At 41.6% G+C, this 20,415-nt stretch overlaps 1 protein-coding gene across 7 annotated transcripts in view; it reads right to left on the bottom strand.

Moving 5' to 3' along the window:
- The window catches only part of ARHGAP26 (Rho GTPase activating protein 26), a 427,184-nt gene that overhangs the window by 265,672 nt on the left and 141,097 nt on the right, over window positions 1–20,415 (bottom strand). For all 7 annotated transcript variants that reach the window (XR_007152434.1, XM_047860210.1, XM_047860227.1 and 4 more), the window contains exon 10: window positions 15,737–15,831. Coding sequence is in view for 6 of the 7 variants with exons in the window: in XM_047860210.1 (XP_047716166.1) it covers window positions 15,737–15,831 (95 nt within the window). In the remaining variant the exon portion in view is untranslated. The remainder of the gene's footprint in view (window positions 1–15,736; window positions 15,832–20,415) is intronic.

Genomic DNA, 20,415 nt, shown 5'->3' with positions numbered 1-20,415 from the left:
AGAAAATTGATAAAACCTTTCTGGCATTATCCACTAATACTAAACATACACCTGTTCTATGACCTAGCATTTCTACCTCTACTTATATATCCAAGATAAATGAGTGCATATAAGCCTACCAAAAGACACATTCAAGAACTCAGTTTTATTCATAATGGTCAGGTTTTACAACAACAAAACATTCAAATATCCATCTAGGAAAGTAAACTGTTTATGTTTAAACAAGGGAACACCACACAACAATAAAAAACAACAACCACTAGGTACACTCAACAAAATGAATGAACCTTATACACATAATAATGAAACAATCCAAACACAAAAGACTACTAACAGTATAATTCCATTGATATGATGTTCAAACACTAGTGAAAGTCATCTATGGTGACAGAATTCAGAACAGTGATTTCATCTTGGGGGAAAGGTAGAAGCACACTGGAAAGAAACCTTCCGAGGTGACTGCTATGTTCTGTAACTTGATCTGGGTGGTTACATAGGTAAGGATGTTGGGTGGGGAGTAATAAAGATATAGAATTAAGATCTGTGCATCTTACTGTGATTACAACTCAATTAAAAAAAAAAAAAAAAGGTTTTAAATACCAAAGAAAGAGTACTTGTCATTACTAACTTAGGCTCGCTTCCCCTGACCGTGGTGCTTCATACCGATATAAGCGCCTAGCGGACAACTGACTGAACTACTCTATGCTAGTCTTTACAACGTAGATTTAAAAAGTATCTACTTCATCCGGTTGTTGTGAAGGCGAAGTGAAATATTCATAAAGCATTTCAAAGTGTCAGACACGCAGTAAACGCTCCAAAAATTAGTTGTTATAACTGGGCTAAATGGAGGTGGGGGGTGGAGCGAAAAAGATGTCAAGTGTGCACAAGGGTCAAAATTACAGAGGGAGAAGGGCAGGTGTATGTATATAGTTTAAAAAAGGAAAAGAAACCAGCCACAGGTGCTTCTGCTACACAGGACCCCACCCCTAAAAAACTCACAGCACTGAAAATCACACCTCTACCACAAAGCCAGCCAGACCAGGGGCTGCAGTGACACACAGGTTCTGACATCACGGCCATTTCCTTTCTCCTCCAGAGTAAAAGCATCAAAGTGGCCTGCTTCCCCCTTTTGGGCTTAATGTCATATAATTGATAAGGACAAAGAAGGGGTCTGTAGCAAATTCTAGAAAATCTGCCAAGGAGCTCCCTCTGCTCCCTAGCTGGGAGAAGTAACAAAGGACCTGCAATCCTTTCTACAGCTCAATCCTAAAATACTACTTAAGATATGGCACCTCATTTTCACTCTGAATAAATCCTTGGTTAGTGCTCTATCTTTATCAGCTTGAGAACTGTGAACAAGTATCTGCAATTTTTTCTAAGCTGGCACTCCACCTGTCACACGACTGGGGAGGAGATGCAGAAAATGGTTACTCATCTGTCACAGGGCAAACTGTGCCCCAGCGCCATATCCCCTTCAATTCTGGCCTCCAGAAAGAGCCCATGGAGAACACGACACCCTTTACTGCCACATCCAGGAGGTGGGACCACTCATGTTAGCTCACAGCCTCCTCAGCAGCAGAGAGCAAGCAGAAACTCAACCAGCCCAGATTCCAGGGCCACTCAACAGCTTTCTTGCTCTAATCTGATTCCTGAATCTGAGTCAACAATAGTGATCTCAGGGGCTTGGCAATTCCACTACTTCCTACTGGACAAGGAAATGCTGTTACTAACTCCACCCCACCAAAACAAACACACGCAGAGTCTAATAGTACTGTTCTTTCTAAATCAACCTCCAAAGATCTAGGGGTTACCCATTCCTAAGACTCTAAGTATTCTGTTGGCAAGAACTCATTCCCTAGCTTGCATCCACACAACAAGACTCATGTAAAAATCAAGTTCAGAGTGAAAGAAGGGCTGTGGCACCCACAGAAACACACATTCCCTCAGCCTGTGTTTGAAGCCTCTATGCTTAGACAGGACGACAGGGACTGGTGAAGGCTTGGAAAAATAGGCTGCCATCCACAGGTGAAAACACACTGCTTCTCACATGCCACTGGGAAAACAGGCCCCAACCATTCCTGGACCATTACACGGGTTTAAGGTTCAGTACAACTTCATTGACACAAAGATACGGCCCAAGTCATGCCAAATAACCTTAGAGAATGACATTTCTTTCTTGTCCATAAAATTACACACTCAAATGTCTATAGCCAACAGGCAAGTAGGCAAAAGGGAGTGAAATTGAATAAAAAAGTATTTACTGCCCCAGGGAAAACAGGCTCAGTCTCACTTTCCTCATAACATGCAGCCCTTTTCTTTTTCTTTTGCACATTTACTTTTTTGATAGAATCAAAGGAACAAAGGAAATATTTCCCTTCTGTGGGAAAGATAACAGTGCAATGCAAAGTGGCAGCTGTCACCTGTCATCACAGTGAAACAGCAGGGCATGGTGGAGACTGCAGCAAAGTAAAGAGCACAAGCGTCACCTGAAGGAGGCATCCCCCCGGGCACCTAAATATTTCGGTCAATTAAGCCTCTGACTTTGGCTCAGGTCATGATCTCACAGTTCATGGGTTCAAGCCTTGCATGGGGCTCTGTGCTGACAGCTCAGAGCCTGGAGCCTGCTTCACATTCTTTGTCTCCCTTGCTCTCTGCCCCTCCCCCACTCATACTTTGTCTCTCTCTCAAAATAAACAAACATGAAAAAGATTTAAAAAAAATAAAGGAGGCATCCACCATTTAGCTCTATCAACAACTGGCACATGGGAAGGGGGATCAATATTAAGAGATTTTTCCAGCTTCAAAATGTTGCCTCAAACAGTACTCAAACCAAACCAAACATGTCTGTGAACCACCAATCTGCAACTTCTAGTGTCTATGTCTGACTTCCTCTGCCTCTATCCCTGAGCTTCACCCCAGGTTATCATGGCATTATATAAAGTCATCTCATGCACTAGAACCAACAACAATGTGTTTCTGTATTCTTGATTCATCTCACAAATTCAACAGAGCATCTCCAGATCTTCAAAAAAAAAAAAAAAAAAAAGGACAAACAAGGGCACCTAGGTGTCTCAGTTAAGTATTGATCTCAGCTCAGGTCATGATCTAAGGGTGCTGTAAGTTTGAGCCCCGTATCAGGCTACACACTGTCAGTGCAGAGCCTGTTTGGGATTCTCTCTCTCCTTCTCTTTCTGTCCCTCCCCAGCTCGTGTGCTTTGCACATGCTATCCCTCTCTAAAAAGAAATAAACTTAAAAAAAAGGAGAAATATGGGCTACTTCCTCTTCTTCCCAATACTCAGTACCCTGTGTCATCCCTGGAGGGCAACATTCATCTATTTAGCGATAAAAAGTTATGAATCTGCACAACTGTAAATGCACTAATGACCCACTGAAAGTTCTTATGCACTACAGATCCTTCTGCGTGAAAAGAATACGCCACCACAACCTGAGCAAGTTATAGGAAGAAACAGAAAATGTGAGAAAGAAACCAGAAGTTGCAAACTGGGGGCCCATTAACTGTGGCTGATACGTACCGAGTATTTACCAAGGGCCAAGTCCTGTACTAAAGACTTCACTTGCGTTATCATTTGTCCTTCATAATAACAACTATATGAAGTAGGTATTATCATTATACCTCTTTAAAAAATTGAGACTCAAAATATTGTAAAATGTCACACCACCAGTAAGTGGCAAAGCCTCAACCTGCTGACTCTGAAGGCAAACCCATGTATAACCACAGTACTATATTGCCTCCACGTGTATGCAGTGTATGTGCCCTGGGATCCATGGTAACCAGCTCCTTAAGTGCAGGAAAGGAAAGAGGGGTAACACACACACACACACACACACACACACACACACACACACACACACACCTGACCAAGTTTTCGGAAGCAGGCTTCTCATCAATTTAGAAATGATCAGATCCTTTCAATAACGAATCAATTATAACCTAGTACGGCCTATAGCACTGGCCTCTTCAGAGGAAAGATCCTAAAATAATTAGCGTCATAGCAGTAATAATATTTACTCTCAAGAGTAAATACTGTCAATCGTATCAGATAATTTCCTATTTTTTTATTTTTTTGATGTTTTTATTATTTATTTTTGAGACAGAGAACCAGCAGGGGAGGGGCAGAGAGACAGAGAGGGAGTCACAGAATCCAAAGCAGGCTCTAGGCTCCAAGCTATCAGCACAAACCTGGATGCAGGGCTCAAACTCATGGACTGCGACATCATGACCTGAGCCTAAGTCAGATGCTCAACTGACTGAGCCACCCAGGTGCTCCCTATTTTTATTTTAAGGGAGAGTGGTTGTGACATCAGGAAGCCCACAGAAAGAAATCTTTGGCATATTAAACTGCATGGTTCCAAAGAAACAGATACTGATTACCTATTACAGGCCAGCCATGATGCTAGGTAACATAGGCATAAGCAAATGTTAACACCCAGCAGAAGAAAGCATTATTAATTGCCACAATGAATAAGACTCAGGGAGAACAAAAATACTTGTTACCACTATTGATAACAAATCGAAAAAACATTCTAATTCAAAAAATTTATTACTTCATTTACCAATTTTTCAGTTTTACTATTCGTGTTCATAGTGAATACAAATGTAAGTAAGTGGTATTTACTGATTGAGTTCTTTCCTCTCCTTAGATTTATTTAACAGCAACATTCTGGTTTAGATTTTTAAAAAACAAACCTCACTTTTTATTTAGAAGTTGGCTAATGAACTGGCATTCACCATTAGTAAAACATCAAATTTCAGGGGCGCCTGGGTGGCGCAGTCGGTTAAGCGTCCGACTTCAGCCAGGTCACGATCTCGCGGTCCGGGAGTTCGAGCCCCGCGTCAGGCTCTGGGCTGATGGCTCAGAGCCTGGAGCCTGTTTCCGATTCTGTGTCTCCCTCTCTCTCTGCCCCTCCCCCGTTCATGCTCTGTCTCTCTCTGTCCCAAAAATAAATAAACGTTGAAAAAAAAATTAAAAAAAAAAACCATCAAATTTCAGTACACAGAAGACTAGAAATAAGGTTGCCCCAGTCTCCCTCCATAAAATCCATGAACCACCACAACCCGTTCTTACTTAAGCCAGAATCAAATAGTAAACACTCTCTTCGTGTACAAGAAGGAAGAGGAGAAAGATCACTCGATGGCAAGTTCAAACTGCCTCAGTTTTAAAGACTCCAAGAACTTCTCAACTAGTTTACTTTACAGAATGGCCAAGAAGCAATCCAAAAGCACAATATTTCCCTCCAGTCTACCTCCACCCAAGTCATGGAAGTTAGAGGAGAACACCCTCTGAGGAAGGAAACGCCATTTCCTCTCTGAAATGTCAGTGGTACTGAGACCAGCACTCTAATCCAACCACCAGGAAGGCAAAAATCAAATATTATTTCAAACAAGGGATGAGGAGGGGAGGGGAGGAGAGGGGAAATCTGAAACCAGGAAAAAGAGGTTCATCTGTTGGAAAAGATAAAGGCGCACTACACCAAGAAGGGAAAGCGGATCTGCCTGGGGCTCAGCAAACACCGGACAGAAAGCCTAAATCACCCATCTGTTTTCTTCATCATCCACAAATAAGCCGTCCCTGAAGCAAAGAGCCTGACGTTTTTCATTTAGAAAGCAAGGTAAAATGTAATGTTTTAACAGAGGTTGGACTGAGCATGCCTGCTTTTGCAGGGAAGCGGGTATGAAATGATCCATCACAAAAGGGTGGGAGGAAGGATTTCCAAAGAATGAGTCATTTAGAAAACCTCTCCTTTAAGGAGTAAGTCACATCATTTTTTCTATAGCCCTTGCATGTGCGTGCGCGCGCGCACACGCACGCACACACACACACACACACACACACACACACACACACACACCGCTGACTCCTAATTATCGATGTATATAGGACAGCTAATTTTCAAATGGACCTTCTTAATAGTTACTAATAAATATACAAAACTGCCATCTAGAGGCTTAACACTGTAGCAAGTCTGTTACATAATATGATCCTTTTAGGAAAACACGCACCATCTTATTCATGCAACCTCACCAAGACACGCAAACAAGTTCAGGCACACATGACACACATTAGAAGCAAAAGTACTATTTAACCTTAGGATAGTTGCCTTTTGAGATAAGAAACTGTAGGGAAAGGCATAAAAACAGTTTATCTTTTATAGGGAATATACAGAAGTAACAGGTTAACACATACATAATTTGAAAAAGGAATCTTCCCCCACCAGCCCCTTTGTACATATACACTGAACGCATCTGCATTCACTCTTACTTTATAGAGGACTTTAAAAATCATGACACTGTAAGAAAAGAAACAACATCAAAATGGAAAAAACAAGCTCCAATAAACATCCTCCAAAGTAAAGGTTCAACCTAAGAACAATGAATTCCCAGGTTTGGGAGGAGAGAAAAAAAAATCCAAAAGCACAACTTTCTCTGACACAGGACAGCATCAGGAAGGAGTATCACTGCATTCCATCTTCACAAGAAGCCTTCAAGGGAAGTATGACTCACCCCATCTTAAGATGTAGCCCAAGACCTCGTGCAGTCACAGAGCTAGTTAAGGGGGAGGCCCTAAATTGAAAGTGAAGGCTCCATGCATCTTTTACCTGCATCGTGCACCCTGCCATAAAAACATCCTTGAAATAAGGGTGGTAACTGATTAAAGGGCGTGGGTAGATTTTTCAGACCTTCCATAAATCTTCTAAGCCTCCACTATTCTTACTTTAACCAACCTTTCATTTTCATGGAATTTGTTTCATCCTACCTATATTAAAAGCACATTATGTAAGTACGTGCTCACGTTTTAATTTAAATAGCAACTAACGTGATTAAGCTCCTGTAGTCTCACACACAATAGTTCACCAAAGTCCCAAAGAAAAGAACAAAATGATCTAGCTCAAAAATTGCATTTTCCATAAGAAACAAAATAAACAACCACAAGCACATAGTACTGTATTAGAGCTGTATGAAATGACGCAGTAAGGAAATTATAGACACTCAAATTGAGACTTGAAAAGAGGTATATAGAACTTACCTAATTAAACAACCATCCAAGCATTACCATGAAAAGCTCATACACTGTTCAAATACCCAGTACATACAGCGGGAAGACGGCAGAGTTGATAATGGGTATGGCATGCCAGGTTGGTACTGGACAGAGAAAAGAGGTCTTTCTTCACCTTATTTGTGAAAGCTTACAAAAGGAGGGCTTCAGGTTTGGTTTGGAAGAAAAATCAGGTGATGGCTTTTAAAAAGGAAAGTCCATTAGATTCAGAGTGCCTCAGTAAATTTTCTAACTTCACAGTCAGTAAATTCTCCAGCATATAGTAGTGCTTAATAAATGAGGAGGGAGGGAGGGAGGGAGGGAGGGAGGGAGGGAGGGAAGGAGGGAAGGAGATAAGGAATGGATTCAGAATATTCTAGTCATGCCATCAATCTCTGTAAGAACAGAGGGATTAAGTCCCTGTGTTTGTTACATTTTCCTACAGCTATCTGGTCCTCCAAGTTTGTTGGAACACTCAACACCCCAGTTTATACCTATAGTTGCGTGAGTAAGTGTGTATGTCTGTGTGTTTGTGTGTGCCCATTCTACAATCAAAAGTAAGCTCTGTGAAGGCAAGGACTAAGCTCATCTTGGCCCCCATGTCAATAGCAGGAATGGGGCACTTAGTACCCTACATAATGTTTTCAAACATATTAACTCCTGTTGGAGTCAGCTAGTCCTGGAAAAAATAAAGCATTCTAATTGTTTCCTTTCCCCAAGTATAAACAACGCCCCTCAAGAGACTACACTGATTTAGTACAACACAATGAAGACTTTTGTTTCTATTATTTTCCATATGGTTTAGTGGCTCCTCCTGGAAAACATATGGGAGAAAATATCCATGTGTCACATCTGTGAGAAATTTCTTAAAAATAAACAAATCCATGGATGCTGGGAGAAGACTGCCACCATGATCCTTTAGTTTGAACAAGTATTTTCTCTACTTTTGCTTAGTAATTGCAATAGGATGCTGCATGGTGGAGTCATTTATTCAAAGTGACTAAAGTGAGGCATCGATTGGCAAGTATTAGTAACAGCTACTTTTAGATGGAATCCCGTTTCTACCCAGGGACTTTACACTGAACTCCCTCAAAAAGAGCTGACACAGTTGAAGGGGAAAAAGTGATAAATCTAGTCTTTGTTCGATCAACCAATATAAAATATAAACCTTCAAGTACTCGGTGCTATGGCAAGGTAAACCAAACAGGGCTTCTTTATTGTGATAGAAGAAAGAATGATTTTTGTAAAGCTCACAAAAGCTTAGGCTACCTTCAAGAATAGCCAACACAAGGAAGATAATTTATGTCAATATGCTGTTTGTGAAGTGAGGCTCCTTGCCAGTCGGATTATTCAACAGGTGCGTGTTGGGCCATCCATCTAAAAGGCTGTCAGGGATATTGTTGCTGCTGCTTGATTGAGGGAGGTCCTCCCTATTCAATACTGTGTTCATTTGCTCGGACTGCTGTAACAAAGTACCACAAATTGGGTTACACCCCCACAAGAAATCCAGCCTCTCATACTTTTAGAGGCTGTCAAGTTCAAGAGCCAGTAGTTAGTGGGGTTCCTTCTGAGGTATGTGAAGGAGAATCCTCTCCATGCCTCTCTACTAGCTTCCGGTGTTTCCTGGCCAATCTTTGCCATTCCTTGCCTTGAAGACACATCGCCCCTATCTCTGCCTTCATGTTTGCATGGTTTTCTCCCTGTGTGCCTATCTGTCTCACTGTCCAAATTACTCCTTTTTATAAGGACATCGGTCATAGGGGATTAGGGCCCACCCTAATGACCTCACTTTAATTTGATTACCCCTGTAAAGACCCTATTTCCAAATAATTTTAATTTTTAGATACTGGGAATTAGAACTTCCACATGTGAATTGGGAAGTACACAATTCAACTCATAGTAACTATCTTCTAAGAAAGTAAGAAAATACTGCTCTTTGTACCATGTTGTGGCAATAGCCTACAACTACTCCAAGTGCTACACACTCATTTAAAGTCCTATTACAGTCTTAATGAGTCCTGAAATTCAACTTTAAAACACCACCAGAAGGGAAAAATCAAAGCAGTATCACATTGATTTAACAGACATAATATCTTGATCTAAGCAGGTTTTCACTTCATAACTCAAGAAAGACTCAAGAATTTCTACTAACAGTAACTTCTCAGTGTTGGTAACAATAAAACCCTTACAAAGGAAAGCCAAAGACATGAGAAACTAGTATCAGCCTGTGAAATATTTACTCAGAATAGTCAAGGGTCCTCAACCATCTCTTGGGTATGAAAACTAGTTCTGAAAAACGGCATCAGAGGCAGGCACTAGAGAATAAGGGATAGATAAGATGTAATTATGTAGAATTATGTAACCATATGAAGTCAATATAGAAGGTTCTAAGATACTGTGAAGAGACTATAGGCCTAGTTGAAATACCAAAGGAAAAACAATTAGATAAAAGAATTAAAAGCAGATTTCCGAAATGTATTTGGTTTATAGACAATCTCTAACATACAGTTCAAGAACTATAGTTCTAAATCCTATAGCTCTGAATTAACAGTTAATTTGATTTCAAGCTTATTCATGAGCCAGAGTCACAATACAGCTTCCTTTAAGACAAATGTCAGAGACTAACCCCTTTTCATCAGAATTTGAGGACGAGCAAACTGACAGCATTGTATTATGATCCAATGAAATTAATTGATAAATGGCATTGTCACTATTTCTTACTCATGTTAGTCTCCCGCAATAGAGAGAAATGAATGTCATCTTACAAGGGAGAAGAGATATACCAAAAAAACCAGCACTCATGGAACACCTGTGTGAATGTGCCCAGCCTGTGCTATCTACATTGCCTATTTAAAGTATTAGCCATGTGAGGATTTTCTGAAGGTCACAAGGTAGTAAATATAAGAACAGAAGCTAGTTTGCAACTTGAGTTCATCCATTTGTTTATGATGCCACGTGCAAGTGATTACAGTGAGAAAGCACTTCTCAGATTTCACAGCCAGGAAGTTGAACACAGAGCAGGGTCTCTGAAACCCAAGTACTGACAGCACTGGGCTTATCACTGGAAAGCATTTCTAAAATACCCTCAGTTTTGAGGCAAGGTGCCCTGCATTGTGCTCCTATACACATCAGTTCAATTCCCTCCTCAGCCTTGGTGAAGACTCACACCTCTAAACCGCAGATTTCCCATCAGTAACAGGGATTAATGGAGCACAGTCCTCCTTGGACTATCGTGAGGATTACAGGAGACATGTATGAATGGCGTTCAATTTCCAGAAAATGTTCTCTTAATGCTAGTTCCCTCACCTCTCCTCCATCTTGAACTTAAAAAGTGAGTTTTACTGTGGTTGTTGTGGTTGCTTTTTCCTGGTCATCTAGCTATATTCTCCTCTCTAGGGGTAAGAATAAAGCTCCTCGGTAAAGGAGCTTGAGTTTTCTGGTTTTTTGTTTTGTTTCACTACTGTTCCTTGTTACAGTATTTCTAATAAGGAACCATTTTTATACACTGTGAAAAAACTGTACTGTGATACAGTGTTTAATGTACTAATTATGAGTAAAAATAAAGGACAAATGAAGAGCTTGTTCCAAAAGTGGATTTCAGAGTCCCTCTCCCATAGAGTCAGACTATGTAGATCTGGGGCAGAGGCCAAGAAGCTGTAGTGTTTTTTTGTTTGTTGTTGGTTGGTTGGTTGGTTTTTTTTAATTTACATGCCAGTTAGCATATAGTGCAATAATGATTTCAGGAGTAGAATCCAGTGATTCATCCCCTATGTGTAACACCCAGTGCTCATCCCAACGAGTGTCCTCCTTAATGCCCCTTGCCCATTTAGCCCATGCCCCCACCCACAACCCCTCCAGTAACCCTCTGTTATCCGTATTTAAGAGTCTCTTATGTTTTGTCCCCCTCCTTGTTTTTATATTATTTTTGCTTCCCTTCCCTTATGTTCATCTGTTCTGTATCTTAAATTCCACAAGTGAAGTCATTCTCTAATTTTGCTTGTGTATATATACATATGGTACATATATACAAATGGTATATATATACACACCACATCTTCTTTATCCATTCATCTGTCGATGGACATTTGGGCTCTTTCCATACGTTGGATGTTATCAATAGCACTGCTATAAACATTGGGATGCATGTGCCCTTCGAAATAGCACACCTGTATCCTTTAGATAAATACCAAGTAATGCAATTGCTGAGTCATAGGGTAGTTCTATTTTTAATTTTTTGAGGAACCTCCATACTGTTTTCCAGAGTGGCTGCACCAGTTTGCATTCCCACCAGCAATGCAAAAGAGATCCTCTTTCTCTGCATCCTGGCCAGCATCTGAGGTTTCCTGAGTTGTTAATTTTAGTCATTCTGACAGGTGTGAGGTGGTATCTCATTGTGGTTTTGATTTGTATTTCCCTGATGATGAGTGATGTTGAGCATTTTTTCAAGTGTCTTTTAGCCATCTGGATCTCTTCTTTAGAAAATCAACTATTGGGGCGCCTGGGTGGCACAGTCGGTTAAGCGTCCGACTTCAGCCAGGTCACGATCTTGCAGTCCAGGAGTTTGAGCCCAGCATCGGGCTCTGGGCTGATGGTTCAGAGCCTGGAGCCTGTTTCCGATTCTGTGTCTCCCTCTCTCTCTGCCCCTCCCCCGTTCATGCTCTGTCTCTCTCTGTCCCAAAAATAAATAAACGTTGAAAAAAAAAATTTTTTTTTTTAAAATTAAAAAAAAAAAAAAAGAAAATCAACTATTTATGTTTTTTGCCCATTTCTTTCCTGGATTATTTGTTTTTTGGGTGTTGAGTTTGATAAGTTCTTTATGGATTTTGGATACTAACCCTTTATCTGATTTGTCATTTGCAATTATCTTCTCCCATTCTGTCAGTTGCCTTTTAGTTTTGCTCATTGTTTCCTTTGCCATACAGAAGCTTTCTATCTTGATGAGGTCTCAAAAGTTCATTTTTGCTTTGGTTTCCCTTGCCCCTGGAGACGTGGTGAGTAAGAAGTTACTGTGGCCGAGGTCAAAGAGGTTGTTGCCTGTTTTCTCCTCGAGGATTTTGATGGCTTCCTGTCTTATGATGAGGTCCTTCATCATTTTGAGTTTATTTTTGTGTCTGGTGTAAGAAAGTGGTCCAGGTTCATTCTTCTGCATGTCGCTGTCCAGTTTTCCCAGCACCACTTGCTGAAGAGACTGTCTTTGTTCCACTGGATATTCTTTCCTGCTTTGTCAAAGATTAGTTGGCCATATGTTTGTGGGGTCCATTTCTGGGTTCTCCATTCTGTTCCATTGATCTGAGTGTCTGTTTTTGTGCCAGTACCATACTGTTTTGATGATTACAAAAAGCTGTAGTTCTAACAAGCACCCCCAAGGATGCTGGGCACAGGTGGTTCTCACCACACAGTAAGACATGCTGACATAATCAACTCACAGATGCTGACCTCCTGGAATATCACTTCCTAAAGGCTATAGCCTCTGTTATAAAATAACATGAACTATCAGCACTAAGCCTAAAAGGTAGAAGTATTTGACCCTAAAAACCCAACACATCGTACATTCTAGGTCAAAAACTACTACTTCAGCATTTATGTGTATCTCAGTAGAGTAAAACCTTAATTGCCAGTACATCAACGTTTATAAATACAACCATCTCCTCTTTTCCTTCCACATTTCCTAAGTGCTAAACTTGCATTTTATCCCTCTACCTCTCTAGCCATTCAGGTACAGGTGAAAATCTGTGGAAGGCACAGATTGGAAAGACAGCGGAATCATCTCCTGGCTAAAGTGCACTGGGGAAAAACTAAGGTGTAAGAATCTTCCAGAAGACAGAACAATGGGCAGAGTTGCCAGGAATGCAGCTAAGAAATCCATGGAAATGCTTTTCCTTCTCTCCTTAGTCCCTTTCTGGATGGGTTAAGGAAAATGCAGAATGACACTGGAGTCACAACAGGATAGGTAAGGAAAACACTGCGAAACTGTAACCTAATCTTTGGGATCAAAGATGATGACCTATATAGAACACATACAAGGTGTTTCATACATGTTCTGTGTTATTTTAGGTGACTGTCAGGTGGCCACACCTAGGTAGTGGCTGTTACTGGAGTTGCCAAGGGAAAGGCAAAGCAGGGAAGGGGGCAACAGCTTACTGACGAGTAGGAATAACTTCAGGGGGGTCTAAGCTAGAGGAGTATCCTTCCTCGCCTGGTACCTGGAACTCAGATGATTAAAGCAGAGAAATATTGCCTCCTGGGGATTAAGGGAAGAGGCATGGCTGTGGGCTGGTTCATTTTCATGTCAATGGCATGCTCCAGGCTGTGCCCTTTGCTATCTCTAAGAGTTGGCGAGCTCTGGAAGGGAAAGTCTATCCCCAGTCAGGAAGGTTTTTAAGGTGTCCCGACACCATAATATACAGAAAGTGTTAAATTTAAACAATACAACAGAACTATCCACTCACCTCCTGCTTACTAAAAGGAGATTTAGCAGCCTCTTTCCGAACTACAAACAAAACCCTTCCATGTCATCCTAAGGGAACCAGAGACAGAAGCTTAAGATAAATCCACTTCCCAAACCCACTCAGTATCTTCAATGTGACACATTTGCTCTCAGCTTTTAACTGGGACATGCAAAGCTTTTAAGGGGATAATAAAGGGGAAAGATGGTAGGAAGCGTTGGAAAGGTGGAAATGAGACAGAGGCACCACGCTGAGTTTTAATTGCCTAAAGAGCAACTCGCCAAAACTTCTGTGAAGACTTCTGAGGCAGAAAACAGGAAAGCATGAAGCTTCGGAAATCATCTCTGAGCTGATTTTCACTCTAAGGGACAGCCACTGTCGGAGGCACACCCTTTTCCAAATAACCATGCGAAGAGATGCAGTCTCTAGAAACAACAGTTGGCAAGGCAAACAACTAACTCTGCTTCTAAACACACACATCTTCTCCGCCTCTGTCACAGAGGCCAACAATAGGAATTCCCTTAGATTCCACGCTAAGAACAGAGAGCACACACGCGCTTAAAGCATCCTGAGTTAAGATTTGTTTAAAACCAAGAATCACCAGTTTTGGTGTGAGGTAGACATTTTGCAATTCCCCTTTGCTACCCTAGTTCAGCCTACATCCCCATGGAACCCTCCCCACCCACATCCCCAAACACAGGGATACTGGGATATCCAGTACTGGGGATACTCTCTTTTCTTCATAACATGAAGCATGAACATAACATGAAACAAACATAATTTGTTTACTTCTCAGCATTTAGAGTCTAACCTTACAAAATAATCAAGTCTGGTGGACACGTGGGACAAACTAATTAACAAATAACAATTTGCTGAGCATTTATTATTTGCCAGCCTGCCAAGCATTTTCCGAGCATTATCTCCACGAATCCTTACAATTCTAGGAACTAGGTACTATTACCATCTTCATTTTCCAGGTAAGGAAATCACGGCCCTGAGAGATTAAGTAGTTAGCTGAAAGTCACATGGCTATGAAGCAGCCAAGTCCAAATTTAGACCCCAGTTGCCTAACATGAGAGCCCAAGCCCATGTGTAATGACGAAGTGCTGAAGAGATGAGGTGAGTTTCCATGATCTTGTGATTAAAGCTAAAAGGACATGTTCCCTCCATGGGAGCTCTAACAACCTCCAAGCAGTCACAGCACAGGGAGACATCATGCCACAAGAAGGCATTCCCAACTGCCAACACCCCACAAGGTACTCAGTCTCTGCATCTTATAGGATCAGGAAAGAGTGGCCAGAGATAAACGTTCCAGACAGGGCAGAAGTACTGGCCTGACAAGATGGGGGGTGTGTGTGTGTGTGTGTGTGTGTGTGTGTGTGTGTGTGGCGGGGGGGGGGGGGGGGGGCATGGATGGGTGGGTGGGTTTAAATAAAGGGGAGAAAATAAATGGCATTAGAGGAGACTCATGCTGAGATTCAAGGATCTTCAATGCTGGCACTGCTGATCTTGAACAGATAGCAGCACAAAAAAGCTTAGCACGTGGCTTTCACTCAAAGAATTAACCTGTTGCCAAGTAAAGTGTTTCAAAGAACTGGAATGTTGTCAAACTAGCTTAACACCATGAAATGGTACAACTTAATGAGACTCCATATATATTGAGGAATACAATGCACAGCTCCCTCTGCAAAAAGTGATTTCACAAGGGGTTTGCCATCTTTCCCAGGCACATACACACAGTGGTTGGTGAAATGCTACAGCTGAAAGCTGTCTGTTTTTTTGGTTTTTTTTTTTTAGCTGAGTACAACTTGTTCCACCCTTCACCTCGCCCAATTCCTTTTGAACCATTTTTTAAATTTAAAAAAGTAAATATGTTTTAAAGTAAAATCTTAAATAGCTCATATAGTCATGCTAAACAGTTTTCTTTAAATACCTACTCAACCTCTTAAGAAATAACACCCATTCCTTCTCAGGAAACCCCTATGTTAAAGCAAACCAAACTGGAGGCTCAGCACTGTACCTACAAGCGAGAGAAGCGATACTGATCCTTGCAGACCAGCAAGTGGCCTGAGGTCTGCTCCAAATTGTAGCAGGGTGGAGCAGCAATTTGCAGCAGGGTGGAGAAGGAGGGGGAGGGTGGGATTGGAGGACAGAAAGGATCTGACTGAATGGAAAAAGTAAAAAATCCAAACTGAATAGTTTTTGTTCCTGAGCAAAATGTGACAGCTACTCACCTGTCTACTGCTTCTACATCAAAGCAAAACCTCTTCTCGATAGAGTCTGTTTTCCGCCGTGTGCAGGATTTCAGGATGACAGATTCATCTTCTCCCTGTTGGGAGCACACAGACTATCACAATGAGGCCTGGGCATGGGCTATGCTCTGTGCCTCTGCAGGGTACCACAAATACATCACACCAACGAGAGCAATCACTCCATCTTCTCAAGCCTGAGTGTTCACGACCATAGGAAGGTGGAATATTGATCCAAAACTCTCCCTCAGCTAACAGCCTCATGCATCTAAAACCTGTAAACCATGTTATACTTAACATGAAATATCTCTAGTTTTAGTTCACTTCTAGCACGTCATGATGGTACAGCATCAACCCCTGCTCGATAAACTCTTGCTGATAATATTTGAGGCTGAGTTAATTTACAAGTTTGAAAAGGGTTACACAAGATGGCCTGCAGGCCTCCTCCTGACTCTGAGTTTCTATGGTCTTGAGTCAGTCATCATTTTTTCAGGAAAGCCTTCCTGGACCAGGTCAAATATCCCCAAGACATGTTCACATACACCATGTACTTTGTCTCCCTCACAGCACTGATCATAGCTGCAATTGTCCGTTGATGTGGGCAATGACTCCAATCATGTCTCCCTCCTCATTACACTCTAAGCTCCCTGACAGCAGGGACTATCAGTTTTTACTGATTCCTGTGTACCCAGAGAACAAACCGGCCCAAGGACAGAGTAAGTGCTCAATAAATGGGTTTTAACAGCTTTATAGAGGTATAACTAATGTATAACCAACTGTACGTGTCCATTTATGAGTTTTAACATCTGTATACATCCATAAAATCAACACCACAATCAAGCTAATGAACATTTCCATCACCCCCAAAAGTTTCCTTGTGTTTTTGAATTCTATCCCTCCACCTAGTCTATCTACTCTCAGGCAAAAACTGAATCTGCTTTCCATCATACAAATTAGTTTGCATGCCCTATATAATTTTATATAAAGTGAATCACACAGTATGTGCCCTTTTATTTTTGACTTCTTTGACTTGGCACAATTCTTCTGCGATTCACGTTATGCTGTTGTACGAATTCTTTTTACCGCTGGGTATTATCTCACTGTACAAATGGAATCTAACAGTTTCATCGCATAGTGCTCTCTTATTGCCTAAAAACAGAGGGGTTTCTATCCCTGCTTTCTTTTCTTTTTTCCACATAAGAATTTCAGGTTCCTTGGGGCACCCGGTTGGTTCCATCAGTTAAGCATCTGGTTCTTAGGTATCAACTCAGGTCTTGATCTCACAGTCGTGGGATCAAGCCCTGCTTCAGGCATTGCACTAAGAGCACAGAACCTGCTTGGGATTCTCTCTCTCTCCCTCTCCCCCTCCTCTGGCCTGTGCCTGCTCTCTCTCTCTCTCTGAAAGTAAATAAAATTAAAAAAAAAAAAAAAAAAAAAAGAATTTAGCATTCCTGTTCCTCTTGCCCTTGCCAATCTTCTTCTCTGAACAAGGGGAAAAATTAGCAAACTTGTCTAGTTTGTTGAAATAGAAAATGTGACTGCATATGGTAAAACTTAACTACCCTCTAGTATCAATACCACATAAAACACAGAAGACCTAGCAAGAGACAATTTATGGAAAGTCACAAGCTTTCCATCTACTATCTACTTTGGGAATAGAGAACAGCGGATGTAAAGGCCTGTGGTCAGGGTCCATGGGCCTGGGAGGAATTTAAAGCTAGGCAGTATGGCTGAATCCCAGAGCAAGAGGCAAAGTGGCATGATAAAGAGTATAAAGGAATCAAGAGCCACATTATGCAGATTGTGGTCCTTATCCTGAGAGCACAGGAAAAATAATGAGGGGGTTCAAGCAAGGGAATGGACAAGGTCAGCTCTGGGCCGCCCCAAACCTCACACGGAGAGCGGCCTCATCTCAGAGGCTAGGATACAGGGGACTTGTGTTTCACCACACAGAGGGTCTGGTCTCCAAGATGATGGAACATCTAGTGGCCTAAAACTAAGAAAAAAGCAGGTACTTTTAAAGAAAAATAACACAAATAAAATGGACAGCAAAGTGAAGAAAGGGGAATAAAAAAGCCCGTTAGGAAAAAAAAGAAAACAAAAACAAACACCACATTATCCATTTTAAGTCTGCCTCCACCTCCTAAGAGAGCTTTGTACAAACACATATATGGAAGATGCCACATGATTCTCCTGTACAAATGGAGATGCGATCACCTCTAGACAGCCAGTCTTCATATTCCCTCTACCCTAAAGCTGAGGAAATAGAGTGACATCATGGAAAGCTACTGTTTTATATATTTTTTTCTATGATTATGATTATGACTATTACTAATATTAGCAGCAGCTACTCTGACTCAAGAGATGCAGACTCCAGAATCAGGGTCTGAGTATTGGCTCTGTACCTCAGGACGTGTATGGCTTTATAAATCATTTTCTCTTCTGGACCGCCATTTCCTCCTTTATGAAGGAGAAAATTGGATCAAACAGGATAATACAGGACAATACAAGGACTCAGAAAAATGTAAAATAAACTTAAGGAATGATTAGGAAAAATAATTACTGTAATATCAACCCCCTAATACAGAACTCATCACGTGTCAAGATCTGTTCCAAGAGTGTATGTACCAATTCACATAAACTTCTTAACAACCCAGTGAGGTGTTTACTATTACCTCACTAAAGACTTAGGAGTCCAGGGGTGCCTGGGTGGCTCAGTCGGTAAGCATCCGACTTCAGCTCAGGTCATGATCTCGCAGTCTGTGGGTTCGAGCCCCGCGTCGGGCTCTGTGCTGACAGCTCAGAGCCTGGAGCCTGTTTCAGATTCTATGTCTCTCTCTTCCTCTGACCCTCCCCTGTTCATGCTCTCTCTCTCTGTCTCAAAAATAAATAAATGTTAAAAAAAAAATTAAAAAAAAAAAAAAAAAAAAGACTTAGGAGTCCCAAACATCTACCATTACTGGCCTCTAGATTCACTTTCAAGTGGGATAAGACCAAACACGAGGGAGTTAGTTCTTCTTTTAAGCTTTAGGAAAGCACAAGGTAAAAGGCCCCAAAATAAAGACTGAGAGAGAATAATTGAGTGAAGCTCATTTCTAGAAAGACAGAATTAGAAAAGGAACATGGCTCAACCCAAGAAAGTGAGTCTAACTCTATTTCCATTGCATGAAAACTAGGGCACAACTAATGACTGGTGCCTACTATCACTTCCGATTCTGTCATTTCTTTATGTTTCTCTATTTGAACGATGTTGTTTTCCTGAGAGTACTCTACCCCTGACTGGAAACATTAATAGGGCTTGGGGTTTTTTTTGCTATAATACATGGAAGAAAAAGAGATGCTGATAAATTCCTGTATTGTGGCCCAAGTAAAAGAAAGCCAGGAAGAAAAATTCAAAGTGGTAGACAGCAAGGAGGCAGCCTGGCAGAGTGACTAACACTCTTGATAAATGCATCTAATGTTACTGAGCCTGGCAGTCCAATTTCAAAGATGGTGGGTGCTCTTGGTCTCTGTAAAGCACCCCCCGGCCCCCCACACACACACGCACCCAACACATGGTACCATAATGAACCACACAGAGGACCAGAGATGGCATGCTTATTACCGAAGACTCATTTATCAATATATCGGAAACAGTTTAAAAATTACTTAAACTACAGAAACAGAGAAGTTATGCTAAATGGAGTCTGAAGATTCGAACAGATGAAAAATTTAAATACTTCTCTTAAAAATATTTAGCTATCTCCCAAAGGAGTTATGTCCAGAAGGAGATATGGGGAGGAAGCAAAATTCGAAGTGATAATTGACAAGAATTTCTCAAAGTTACTGAAAGACGCCAATCCCCAAATACAGAAAGGCCCCAAATTCCCAAGTACAACAGAATGGGGGAAAAAGTCACACATAAGACCATCATAATGAAATGTCCAATACCAAAAGGAAAAAACAGAAGACATTACGAGCAGCCAGAGAAAAAAATGGATCACCGGAAGAGGAAATGCATTCAGGCTGCAGTGAGCAAGCTGGGAGGAAAGGACAAAGGCCGGAGCACAGCAGAGAGCTCCACAGCAGTGACTGTAGGGCATGTGAGGACCAGAGCCAGCTCCAAGAGTATCTCTCTGCCACAGAAGCCTCACGTCACAGGGTGTGACTCTGCATCCTCTCCCAGTTAAAGTGAGTGGGCTTGGGGAGGCTTCTGTGACTGCTTCAAGCAACAGAGCAAAAGGAAGGCTATATGACTTCTGAGACTACATGGGGTCTCAGCTTTTGTGCTGGAATATTCCCTCTTGACACCTTAAGCTGCCCTGAGGCCACCAAGCTGTGAGGAAACCCAAACTATCTCCCATGGAGAGACCAGATGGACAGGCCCGGAGACTATCCAGAGCAGGAGGGAAACAGAGAAGGGGAGGAAGAAAGAGATCAGAAGAAAGGAAGAGAGCCATGGCTGACCAGCCTTCAGCAGCTTCAAACCCTCACTGTTCCAGCCCCAACCATATGATTAAAACCACCTGAGAAACCCTGAGCCCAATTCCTGACCCAGAGAATCTGTGAGAAATACTAAAATGACTTGTGTAGTTTTAAGAGCTGCTAAATTTTTTGGTCATCTGCTCCACAGCAACAGATAATCGCAACACTCACACCCACCAACTGGCAGCTCTCTTTGTATC

Source organism: Prionailurus viverrinus, chromosome A1, assembly GCF_022837055.1.
Source record: "Prionailurus viverrinus isolate Anna chromosome A1, UM_Priviv_1.0, whole genome shotgun sequence".
NCBI classification, from domain to species: Eukaryota; Metazoa; Chordata; class Mammalia; order Carnivora; family Felidae; genus Prionailurus; species Prionailurus viverrinus.
This window is presented reverse-complemented; position numbering and strand designations above follow the sequence as displayed.